The 11,770-nt window shown below is 48.9% G+C and overlaps 1 protein-coding gene across 1 annotated transcript; it reads right to left on the bottom strand.

Moving 5' to 3' along the window:
- Positions 1-3,003: 3,003 nt before the first annotated feature.
- LOC311175366 (dehydrogenase/reductase SDR family member 2, mitochondrial-like) lies at positions 3,004-10,638 on the bottom strand. Its single transcript, XM_084240248.1, has 7 exons — positions 10,486-10,638; positions 8,225-8,402; positions 6,413-6,514; positions 6,051-6,121; positions 4,941-4,992; positions 4,250-4,384; positions 3,004-3,251 (listed from the first exon to the last, which is right to left on the bottom strand). Exons 1-7 carry the CDS (start codon positions 10,620-10,622, stop codon positions 3,090-3,092), a joined length of 837 nt encoding a protein of 278 aa, XP_084096374.1. The 5' UTR covers positions 10,623-10,638; the 3' UTR covers positions 3,004-3,089.
- Positions 10,639-11,770: the final 1,132 nt, after the last annotated feature.

The following is an 11,770-nucleotide window of genomic DNA, read 5'->3' as shown; positions in this document are numbered from 1 at the left end:
TATGCAGAAGCAACTCAGCTTGTTACTACTGCTCCACAACCACGGTGGGAGTGTAACAGGGTGGTCCCCAGGAAAGGGAGAGGTTCCAGGTTCCCTGCCCCACCCAAAAAGGAGGGTGGAGCTGAACAGGGAGAGAAGAGGCTGCAGAGGAGACTGAGGAAGGAAGGAAGCAGGATGCAGAGCCAGAAGACCTGGAGGAGGCACATGGAGCCGAGAGACATGTGAAGAAACTGCTCTTGCCTTTCGGTCGTGGACTGGGTGACACAGAATGTGGGTGAGACTTGTGGGGAGGTGACAATGGCGGTTTTTGTCTTGATTTTGATTTTGTTCTTTTCCCTCCAGACTTGTCTGGTGGTTTCTGACCCTTTTCTGTGGGTCCCCACTGGAGGATGCTTTAGACTTGTGGCAGGCTTTGGGCCTTGCTCTGGGTCAATCCCATTTGGATGAAATTTTACCCACGAGGGGACGGGTAACTTTGGGTGTTTGATTTAGAAACTAGATTCTTTGCCTTTCCTGTATTGTTTCCTAATTGTATTAAAGTTCCTTCCCATTAAAGTCTTATATGTTTTTGTTGATGCGGCGGATGGCAGAATCTATTTAGAGCAGGCAGGTTTGCTGCTCCTCTCCCTACCCTGTAACAGGAGCCCCTCTCCCTACCCTGTAACAGGAGCCTCCAACCAGACCCCGTGGGATGTGGGAACTCAGACTCCCAGGACAAGAATTAGATTCTATTCCTTCTCTCCCTTCTGAGGCCAGCAACAACCCCTTGCCTTCCCCCAGCTGCCCTTGTTGTCACTACACCTTCCACTCTGTTTGCTGTTCAACTCATTAATCCATATTTTACAGCAGTTTTCCTTATTATGTGACTTTTTTTCACACTGAGGGTCCTGTTTCTATGCTGATATGAGAGAAAGTCTGTGGAGATGCATTGTGACTAGACGCTTTTACTTACCTTAAGAGCTAGTGAAAGCTGAGAAAGGCAAAGGGTCAGAGGAGATCAGAGGAGATATGAAAGTACCTGCAGAGGTCAAAACTGTGCAGCAAAGTAGGAAAACACAGAAAACTTCCTTCTTATCACTGTAATCACCTCGCAGAGGCTTGAAACCTTTTACACTCATCTAACATTAACTTTTCATATTTAATTATATTTTTCATGTGTTGCCCTAGACATCTAGCCTAAGACAATTTTTTAGACAAGACAAGTGGTTTTAAAAACCACTTTGTCAAGGATAAAGATATTATTGTATGGGAGCTACGGGATGATAAAGGATTACTGGAGAGTTTTCTCTTTATAAATGAGAAAGAATTTAAACGTCTTTTTTTTGTTTCATGTAAAACGCAAACAAATAATAGAAAGGTAGAAATTCAGTAACATAATTAATAAAAATGGTTCTACTCTAAAGTCTAACAGCCTCTCCTTTTTGTTCACCCACACACACAGTAAATCAATGTTAAAGTAAAATTTTCAAAAAAAAATAGTATCATGACTTTCAAGTATAAATAACAAATATAAACTAAACATGCATCAAAATCGTATTCAGTTCATTAATAAACAAGAGAACCAATAAGATATTATGATTGACTCAAATAACATTTGAGAAGCTAAGACAAAACTAATTGATGCCTTGGGGTCTCCCTGGTGGCTCAATGGATTAAATCTCAGCCTCTGAAGCTATTACAGCCACTGCAGCTATCCCTGGCCAAGGAAGTGACCCACATGGCACAGCAGACCTCTCCTGTCTCTCCTACTGCTCCCCTCTGCAGTGTATGAGGGACAGTGGATGAGGGAAAATCCACCTGTTCTGCTCCCCACTCTGTCTCTGCTGAATCCTCTCACCCCCTCACCTCTGGCCTGTACCCTAGCTCTTGTATGCATAAATAAATAAATCTTTTTTTAAAAAAAACCTAGTTGATGTCTAGTAAGATAATAAACCATAGTTGTTGAGACCATCTATTCTAATAGAAATTATTTGCTTCTCTAACAGACAAAAATCTACACCTGAACTATAGGAGATAGAAAGACAAGCCTAATACTAACCTAAAAAATATTCTTCCATATCTTCAGCCTATTTCCCAGTTTCAAATGATTTTGCTGACACAGCAAGGGAACAGAAGAGACAGGTGGCTCTGGAAGCAAGGGAGCCAAGAAATTAGAAAAGGATCCCAAGAGCCCATAAATTCTTCCTCCTCACTGAGGAAGAGGGATGACTGCCCACAGCCTCCCAAACGAAGAGTCAGCTAGTAGTGCCCTAGTTGGCTTCCCTAGCTGCCCTAGCCCCAGTGGGTCTTAAGGAATATAGGCACTGAGAGGGAAAAGCCATCAGCTGAGCTTCCTCCCTTGTGTCGACAGTGGGAGAGAAATAATTGCATAGGACACCCACTCCAGGCAAGGTGCCACAGTCAACAGCAGAGTCCTAACACAAAGTAGCCTGAACAGGACCCACAATGGCTGCACGCAGAGCCATTGTAGGCCGATTATGGCTTTGAGAGCCATGGGGCCGGCTGTGGAAATCTAGCTGTGTGGAAGGTGTTGCCTGACAAGAGCTGTAACCTCTGGCGGAACAAACAGCCCAATGTGTCAACCAACAAGGAAAGAGGCTGAGACATTCCCTGACCTCACTGTCATCCCTGCCAAGTGTCTCCCTTTGACCAAACCCAACTGGAAGACCAAAGGTTACAGAGGTCTATCGAAGCACTCCCTACAGCTCAGCCTCTTAGAATACAGAGCAGAACAGAAGCGTGGGGGGTGGATTTGGATGGGCAGAAAGAAAGTAGTCAGTCCAGTTTCCAATTTCATGGGAAAGGAGAGAAGAGAGGGAGGAAGAGGTAAAAGTCTTACGGATGAGGGACAATGATAAAGGAAGGAACTAGTCCACAAGTGAGGCTTTCAGGCCAAGGTCAACGGCTCATATATCACAGTCAAACAGATGTGCCCACACACGTTTATTTCCAAGTAAACATTTTCAAATATCTCACCTTCCTTTTCATTTTCTGAGCAAGTTTACCTAAGTGACCCCGGATGCTAAAGGCCCTGACGTTCCCCATCACCAACTTCGTAGTTTCCCCCCAAGAACCATGGCCCCCTCTCTTCACAGTTTAGGAGAGTAGCCAGCCACCACAATATTCTCCCCGGTGATGTAGCTGGCCTCTGAAGAGCACAGGAAGGACACGATCCCCGCACATTCCTCGGGCTCCCCAAGCCTGAAGGGAAGAGAACAGAGCTGAGGCCCACCCACGCAGTGCTGGCTCAGCTGGCCCAGAGCAGAGCCCAGCAGCGGCCCCTATATACTAATTCCAGGGAAACAGACCCGAGGAAGATCATGGTGGGCTTGGCAGGATGGCTTCCCACTCCAGCCCCCAGCCCCAGGACTGTGCTGTCTCCACACTTCAGCAAGGGGCCCCGTCAGAAAACTGGGAGAAAATCTGGGTGCTATCTCTCTTCTTGAAATTGAACTTTCCTTTAAAAAAGAAAACTATCGGATGGTTTCACTTACAGAAGGAATATAGGGAATCCAAACAAAGGGTCAAAAAAGAGAGAAAGAAAACTTACAGGTAAACTAGAGATCTGAGGCATCCAGCTGGGGAGAGGGTGGGAGGGGAGTCACAGGAGAGGAGAGGAGGGAGGAGCACAAGGGACTATGGTGACAGTTCAAGGCAGATATGGGGACTACACATGAGCAGAGAAATCAACTATCTTACAAAAATAAACAACAATGTAAAAAAATTTTTAAAAAAAGCTTCAATTTCTTATGTTCATTTAAAGAAAAAAAAGGTTAAACTTCCCTTCAAAGTAAACAAGGGCTATCGAAACCCCAAACTCCACCTACCGCTGCAATCCGAAGGCTCCCTTAAAGATATCTTTCACTGGTCGCTTAATGTTCTCCTAAGGAAAGATTTAAAAATCAACTTCGGGCAGAAGGACCACTGGCAGGGCTGGGGGCAGTGTGGGTGGGAAAAGCATCAAAGCATCGTGGCAGACTGATGTCTCCGTGGGAGGATGATACTGCTCAGGACAGAGGATACATACTTGGGCCACTCCCCTCAGAAGACAAAGATCTATTCACTGCAGGAAAGGATAAGGTTGCTGTCCCAAAGGCTGCAGGGCAGAACCTATGAATGATGAGCCTGGGCCGGGCCTCTGACCTGGGCAGGTCTTTATGGGCCTTGGCCCTGCAGGAGCTTGGCCACAAAGGGACTAGTGAGAGACAAGTGTAGGAGTAGGGGAGCAGGAGCTACTTATGAGTCTCACCAGATGGATAAAGTCAGTATTGATTAACCCTGGCACCAGGCAGTTCACTCGGATGCCTTTAGGGGACAGCTCCATAGCCAGAGATTTGCAGAGGCCCAGCAGTGCTGTTTTGCTGGTGTTGTAGACTCCCAGCTCCTGCAAAGCAAAAGGAAAGGGGTGAAGTGGATTGGCAGTGGGAGGAGGGAGTAGGTCCCGAACAACCTGCATGGGGACGCTGGATCTCAGATTTAGAAGATACACTGAACTCTAGGCCCAAACTAAAATTCTTTCTCCTGAGCCTCACCATCCCACCACAGCGTTCAAGGAGTCAAACTGTGCAAGGTGCAGGGGCATCGTTAGCCTTAGAGGAAGTCACTGTCATGTATGCCCAAGCTTGACAAAGAGCAAGTGGCACTGTGCTTTTAAACACTCAGGAAACTGAAAGTGGGAAAACCCAGATCCTAGCCGTTAGTTTACCATGAAGTGACTGTGCTTACCTAAGGTGAAAGGCTGAATATCCTTGGGTTTCAGAGATGCTATGGCACAGGGAGATTATAATACCAACTCTGTAGCCATCAGGGTGTTTTGCAGGCATCATGCTTCCTAATTCCCTATCTGGAATCAACTGCAGGTCTCCTGCACAGCGCTAAGGGCCTCACAAGAAACCAGTCAGCTGTCCCTCACCCTGCTGTCCAGAGGGTTTTCTACTCACTGGTACTGGCAAATATCCCACCACAGATGAGACCAGAACGACAGAGCTTCCCCTGTAAGAAGAAAGGCAGATGGGGCAAGATGGAAGGCAAGTTCAACCATGAGCCAGCAAACTGTCTGGCTCAAGGGAACCCAGCTCAAGATTCATGGTGAGAAAGGTGGGGACTATCTGTAAATTAACAGACACCAAGATCTCTGATGGAGTCAGTGACACCATAGTCAGGGGGTATTCCTTGGTCAGGGACCCAAGACTGAGAGGCAGCACTTGAGGAGAGCAGAGCTCAAGAATTGCTCATGTATCATCAGGCCCATTAGGTCAGCGTACCACCACCAGGCCCAGAATGGCCCGTCCCGGGTGGCCCCAGACCCAGGAAAGCCAAGGGGAAGCTGGGGAGGTGAGGAGGAGCAAATGTCCCCAAGTATCTGTCCAAAAAGGAGTGGGAGAGATCACCATAGAGAAGGGCAAGAGCTAAGGAGCAAGAACTGGGAAGCCAGGTTACTACATTCTATTTCCCTGCAGCTGCCACTAAAGGGGGATAGTCCCTGTGTTCTTGGAGATCAAAGATCTCAAACAGGGTCTTTCTGTTGGCACAAGGGGATAAGTCTCAGACTACAAAGCTATCCACAGCCACTGTGGCATGAATTTGATCCCTGGCCAGGGAGGTGACCCACATGGCGCAGCAGACCTCTCCCATCCTCACCACTTGCTTCCCTCAGCAGTGTATCTCAGTAGATCTGCCTGTTCTGCTCCCCACCCTCTCTCTGGTGAGTCCTCTCATCCACCCATCCCCTGCACCTCTGGTCCCCAGTTCTTGTATGCATAAATAAATTCTTTAAAATAAAAAAACTCACACAGAGCCTTCTGAGGACCCAGAAGTCAGGTTCTTCCCTGACCTTCACCCCATGTACCTCCAACAAAACTTTCTCTTCATCACAGTGTGACATCCACAGCCTGAGGGGGTGAGGGTAGGTCTGGCACTTATCAAGGACACACCTCCCATCTCTCCTGCCATCCTCCACTTCCTGGACCCCTCCCCAAGTGTTTCCTATGGGGTAGAAAAGACCAGTGCCCAGAGGCCCCAATGTCCACGGGCCCCTCTCATGCCCTTACTTCCTGTTCTCCATGTGGGGCAGCAGCTGGCTTAGCAACAGGGCCGGGGCCTTCACATTCACTTCCAGGATCTGAAATCAGAGTGAACACGAAGACAGGGGAGAGGGGGTAACACAGAGGAGGCTAGGGGGGCCTGGTGCAGGCTGGGCATGCTCGATGCCTGTTGAGTTTGCTGAAGGGCAGTTCGAACAAGGTCAGCTTCATCCCCCACCCACCAGAGTCAGTACTGACAAGGGCATGTGGGAGTTTAGGTTCTATGTGTGGGTGTGTGTGTGTGCATGCACACACACGTACACCTGTGTGTGGAAAAATGGTGGACAGAGAGTTGTGCAGGGTGTATAAAACCCAATCCCAGGTCTCACCTTGTCCCACACCTGCTCACTGGCTCCCAGGGTGCTCCCCACAAAAGGGTTGACCCCTGCCACACACACCAGGAAGTCAACATACCCAAAGGTTTCCAGGGCCTGTGGAGAAAATGACAGAGGCGTGGGGTGAAGGAATGGAGAAAAAACCTCTCTCCCTCTCCAGTCAGGCTGGGAACACAGGGCGCAAAGTGACTACCCCCTCTGCACTGCAGACCATCCCACAGCTATATCTGGACCAGAGTCAGGCCTTGGTCTTCAGAGGTTGAGTGAAATATTTGTTTCTCACCTCCTTGGAATCATCTGGTTTCTGCTCCTACAAGATGCCTTGTTGGTAGCTGCGGCCCCGCCATCCCCCAGTCCAGATCTTTACTTACCAGGTGTCACTGCTGACCCTCTTTTACCCTTTCCATTTTTATTTTATTTATTTTTTTTTAAAGAGGCATGTTTTATTTATTTGTTTTGTTTTGTTTTGTTTTGTTTATACATGCACTGGGTACAGTCAGAAGCGCGGGAGGGTGAGAGAATTCACCAGAGCCAGACTGGGGAGCAGAGCAGGCAGAAGGAGCAGCCAGGGATCAAACCAGCGCCGCTGAGGCCGCGGGCAGCTTCGCAACCCAGCGCTCAATGGCTGCGCCACAGGGGAGGCCCTACCCTTTCCATTTTTAAACAATTCCTTCTCATTTTGCTACAGGGTGGTCCCCAGGAAAGGGGGAGGTTCCCTGCCCCACCCAAGGGAGGGTGGAGCTGAGGAGGAAAAGAAGAAGCTGCAGAGGAGACTGAGGGAGGAAGGAAGGAAGCAGGATGGAGCAAGGAGACCTGGAGGAGGCACATGGAGCCTAGAGACACGTAAAGAAACTGCGCTTGTCTTTTGGTCGTGGACTGGGTGACACAGATGTGGGTGAGACCTGTGGGAGGTGACAATGGCAGCTTTTATCTGGATGTTGATTTTGCTCTTTTCCTTCCGGGCTTGTCTGGTTGTTTCTGACCCTTTTCTGTGGGTCCCCACTGGAAGATGCTTTAGACTTGTGGCAGGCTTTGGGGCCTTGTTCTGGGCCGATCCCATTTGGATGGAGTTTTACCCACGAGGGGACGGGTAACTTTGGGTGCTTCATTTAGAAACTAGACTCTTTGCCTTACCTGTATTGTTTCCTAGTTTTATTAAAGATCCTTCCCATTAGTCTCATGTGTTTTGTGTTGATGCGGCGGATGGCCGAACCCATTTAGAATAGGCAGGTTTGTGGGGTTTGGGCTGCCCCTCTCCCTGTCCTATAACAATTTCTCTCCTCACTCTGGAAATCCTTCAGCCTCGCAAGAAACCCTTCTCCACAACATGTGTCTGCCCATTTCGTGTTCCTTCAGTTTCACCACACAACTCACCTCTTCCTAGATTGTTACACAGGAACAGGTCTTCATCCAGTCTCCAACCCCAGGGGGTTCCCCAGCCCAACAGCTGGAGAGCCCAGGAGTTAGGCTGTTCAAACTTTAACCTCCATGCAAATCACCCCAGAGCTCTTTAAAATGCAGATCCCATTCAGCATTGCTGGTGAGGGCTGAGGGAAGATCTCCATGGTTCCCAGGTCAAGGCCAGACTGCTGGTCATGAGACCACCCTTTGGTTAGCAAGACTCTAGTGCAGGCCGGGTGAGTTCCCAGAACTTCTCAGTCACATCTGGTTGTCTGTTTCATCCTCAGACCCGCACCCTATCCCAGGCTACAAGTGTTGTCCCAAACACCGACGCCAGAGACCCAACTCCCTCTGCTAGGGCTGATCTGCATGGTGCCATCTGTACCTCCTTCCACCCAGCCTCACCATGGCCACCAGCCGCTCCCGGTCCTCAGCCTTTCCCACATGGCACACGGTGCCGGACACGCTCAGGCCCTCCCCTTGCAGGGTCTCCACTGCCTGGTCCACGTTCTGCTGCTTCCGGCTGCTGATCACAACGTGGGCCCCGTCCTGGGCCAGACGCCGGGCGATGGCAAAGCCGATCCTGTGGGCAGAGATGGCCGGGATGTTTTCAGCTCTCCACCTCTCCTCCTGAGAGCTGACCACAGGATACTAAATAAATTGCCTCTGTGAGCCAAAGGGCCTCTCAGTCCTTCTGAGCAGGCAAGAGCAACTGTTGAATGCAAAGTATGTATAAAGCCTTCACCAGGGCCACCCCATTTAATTCTTAAACTGTATGTGCAATGGCAATATTTTCTTCTTGGTTTTCTTTTTTTTTTTAGGTGTCCTAGCTGCCATGTTCAGTGGGCATTATCCCCTGCCGCCCACCCCTTGTGTCCCTCTCACCCTCCACTCTCCCTTTTAACTTCAGAAGCCTCACTTAATCATCATATTTTATAAATGAGAAAATTTTCATATCAACGTTAAAAGGAGGAGTTTTTTAAAAATAGTGTTCCATCAGTACAGTGGTAGGCTTGCCGGGTACCAGCCTAAATTGCAGGGACTCTTAGACTGCCTTTTCTTTCTCTGTTTTAGTCGGAGGCCTCTGGGATAAATCACACCGCCTCTGAACCTAACAGCTCTCCTCAGCTGTGCAGTTTTTAAAATTTTTTGCTGACGAGCTGTGCAGTTTTTAATTTTTTTTGCTGCATGTGCTTTCTTAAAGGAGGTCTGGAGCACCCTGGCTGGGTGCTGGCTGGGCCCCTTGTTGGGGGAAGGAAAGAGGCAGGTTCCCCCATCTTCTGTAAACTATCAGCGTAGCCTGCTGTGTTGATGGTATTCATTCGTTATGCAGACTGGGCGTTGTGAGCACTCAGGAGGATTTAAAATATCCTGAGGGGGCCTCCCTGGTGGTGCAAGGGGTTAAGTACCAGACTATGAAGGAATCCTCAGCCTCTGCAGCATGACCCCGGATCCCCGGCAGGACAGGGAGAAACCCACAAGGTGCAGCAGACCTCTCCTGTCTCGCTTGTTGCTCCCCTCAGCAGTGTATTTCAGTAGATCTGCTTGTTCTGTTCCCCACTCTGTCTCTGGTGAATCCTCTCAACACCACCCCCGCCCTCCATCTCTGGCCTGTACTCCAGCTCTTATGTGCATAAATAAATAAATCTTTTTAAGAAAAATACCGGATGGTCTCACTCATAGCAGGAATCTAGAAAACTTAAATAAGGGATCAGGAAAATGAATAACTATAAGAAAGTGAAAATCAAAATCAACAAAAAACTATGAACCAGAGACACTTTTTGGGGGGTGGGGGCCGGGAGAGGAAGGATTGGGGTCAGAATGGGGCATGTGCAGTTGTATGGGGGAATATAAAAATAAAATTTATTATTTAAAAAATAAATAAATAAATAAATAAATCTTTTTGAGAGAGAGAGAGAGAGAGAGAGAGCCTCAACTCCTTTGTGCTCAGACTCCTCCCGTCTCCCCGCTGTGCCTCTTAGCAGTGTATTTCAATAAATCTGTTCTGTTCTCCCCTCTGTCTCTGGTGAATTCTTTCACCCCCATGCGTCTGGCCTCACCCTGATCTTCTCCCCACAACACCTCCTGCTGGTGATTATAATGCCTTACAGACTGTGGCTCAATATGACAGAGAGGGAAGGGAGGGGGTACATAAGAAGAAATGTAACAATGAATAGAAGTTCTTGTATAAAAACTCCCCAAGCTGGTGTTGAGATGTGGATGTGGCCCTGCCCTTTGCCCAAGTGCCTTTGTGGTGGGCCTTCTGCAGTCAACAAAGTTCCCATGTATGAGACACAAATAGGCCTCACACTTGTCCCTATTAGGCCCTAAAAGATGCTGACTATGTGCCTGGGAATAGAGGGGAGACAGGACCTTCCCGATGTCTCTAAATATTACAGGATCATCCAGCCAGTAAGTGGCAGAGGCCAGATTTAGAAATGCTCTGATCCACCCAGAAGCAGCTGGCTTTCCAACTGCATCCTCCTTCGGAATCAGAAACCAGGTATTTTATGGAGAGACGCTGAGGTTTGGAGTTGACTTGGAGCTGTGTGACAAGGTGGGGGTGTCAGGAGGGACATGTGAGAAGGGCGTGGACTGCAGAGACTACTCAGAAACAGAGACTCTAACACTTGGCCTAGTGCCAGCCAGGAATCCCATCTGCTCACCCTTTTGTAGACCCAGTGATCACTGCCACTTTCTTGGCCACAGCAGGGATCCTATTAGCCTCTTTGCTATGCATTCTTGCTGGGATGGAGGAGCAGCGACGACCCCTGAAAAAGGCCCATTGTGCTGCCCTGAGCATGGCCAACACTCTCTGGTCTTCCACCTCCTGGACCAGAGAACCTGGGAAGGTAATCACAACCAGAAAGTCATTAAGATCTGTGTCTCCGTGCACCTGAGAGCTCCACTAAAGTCTCTGATAAGAGGTTCTGCTTCACTTCAAGATCTCCAGGAGAGTAGGCCATACCTTTCCTGTGACCGAGGGCCAGCCAGGCTGCCCGGAGATCGTGACCCCTACCATCACTACTGATGGGGTCAGCCTTGGGGCTGGGCCCCTGGGAGGTGCTTGTGAATGAATGAATCTTCCTGCCTCAACTCCATCCCCAAACAAGGAATATTCTTTTTTTAAAAAAAGATGTATTTATTTACGCATCCAAGAACTGGAATAGAGACCAGAGGTGTGGGGGAGTGAGAGGATTCACCAGAGACAGAGTGGGGAGCATAACAGGAGACTGACTGAAATGCACTGCTGAGGGGAACAGCGGGCAAGACAGGAGAGGTCTGTTGCGCCATGTGGGTAGCTCCCTGGCCGGCGGGGCATCAAACACGAGCTTACAGAGGCTGCGGATGCTTTACTGTGCTGTGCTTAACCTCTTGTGCCACCAGGGAGGCCCAATATTCTTCTTAAATAGCTGCCTTTGTTCTTCCCTCCACATGTCTATTCTTCCACAACAAAACATTGAACTTGCTTTTCAACTTACTCCTGCCTGCTGCTGCAACCACCCATCCAAGCCCATCTCCCCTCAACCTACTGCTACCTCCTTTCCTTCAGCACCCCACCTAAAGCAACAGCATTTGCCCCCTCATCAGAGATACTAAGCTTGTCAGCATTTCTGTTACCAACATTCTATGACTTTAATTGCACATTTAGAGATTTTAGGTAACATGAAAATTGTTCTTAGATATCCAAAAACAGCATTCTGATTTCATCATGGATCCCTCTAGACACACTTCTGGGACAGCAGGATTCGTACCAGGGCTTAGGTGGAGACCTCCTTCCTCTGGTGTCTAGCCATGCAGGGCCCACCCTGGCCTGAGTTTCCCAGGGTGGGGACATGGCCAAGTGGTGTGTCTGGCAGTGGCTGGTTCTTGCTGCCACAGCAGGGAATGGGCTCAAAATCAACCCCTTTGATAAGGATGGAGCCCCAGCCTCAAGACTATTCCTGTCCA

Source organism: Talpa europaea, assembly GCF_964194135.1.
Source record: "Talpa europaea genome assembly, chromosome: 8".
NCBI classification, from domain to species: Eukaryota; Metazoa; Chordata; class Mammalia; order Eulipotyphla; family Talpidae; genus Talpa; species Talpa europaea.
This window is presented reverse-complemented; position numbering and strand designations above follow the sequence as displayed.

What these genes read in the sequence shown, in the direction of transcription:
- LOC311175366 (XM_084240248.1), bottom strand. Translation starts at nt 10,622, where the DNA reads ATGCTCAGGGCAGCACAATGGGCCTTTTTCAGGGGTCGTCGCTGCTCC. An exon ending in GGGAGCGGCTGGTGGCCATG is followed by an intron (nt 6,515 to 8,224) that starts GTGAGGCTGGGT and finishes TTTTCTCCACAG; the next exon opens with GCCCTGGAAACCTTTGGGTA. An exon ending in CCCCACATGGAGAACAGGAA is followed by an intron (nt 4,993 to 6,050) that starts GTAAGGGCATGA and finishes TTCTTCTTACAG; the next exon opens with GGGAAGCTCTGTCGTTCTGG.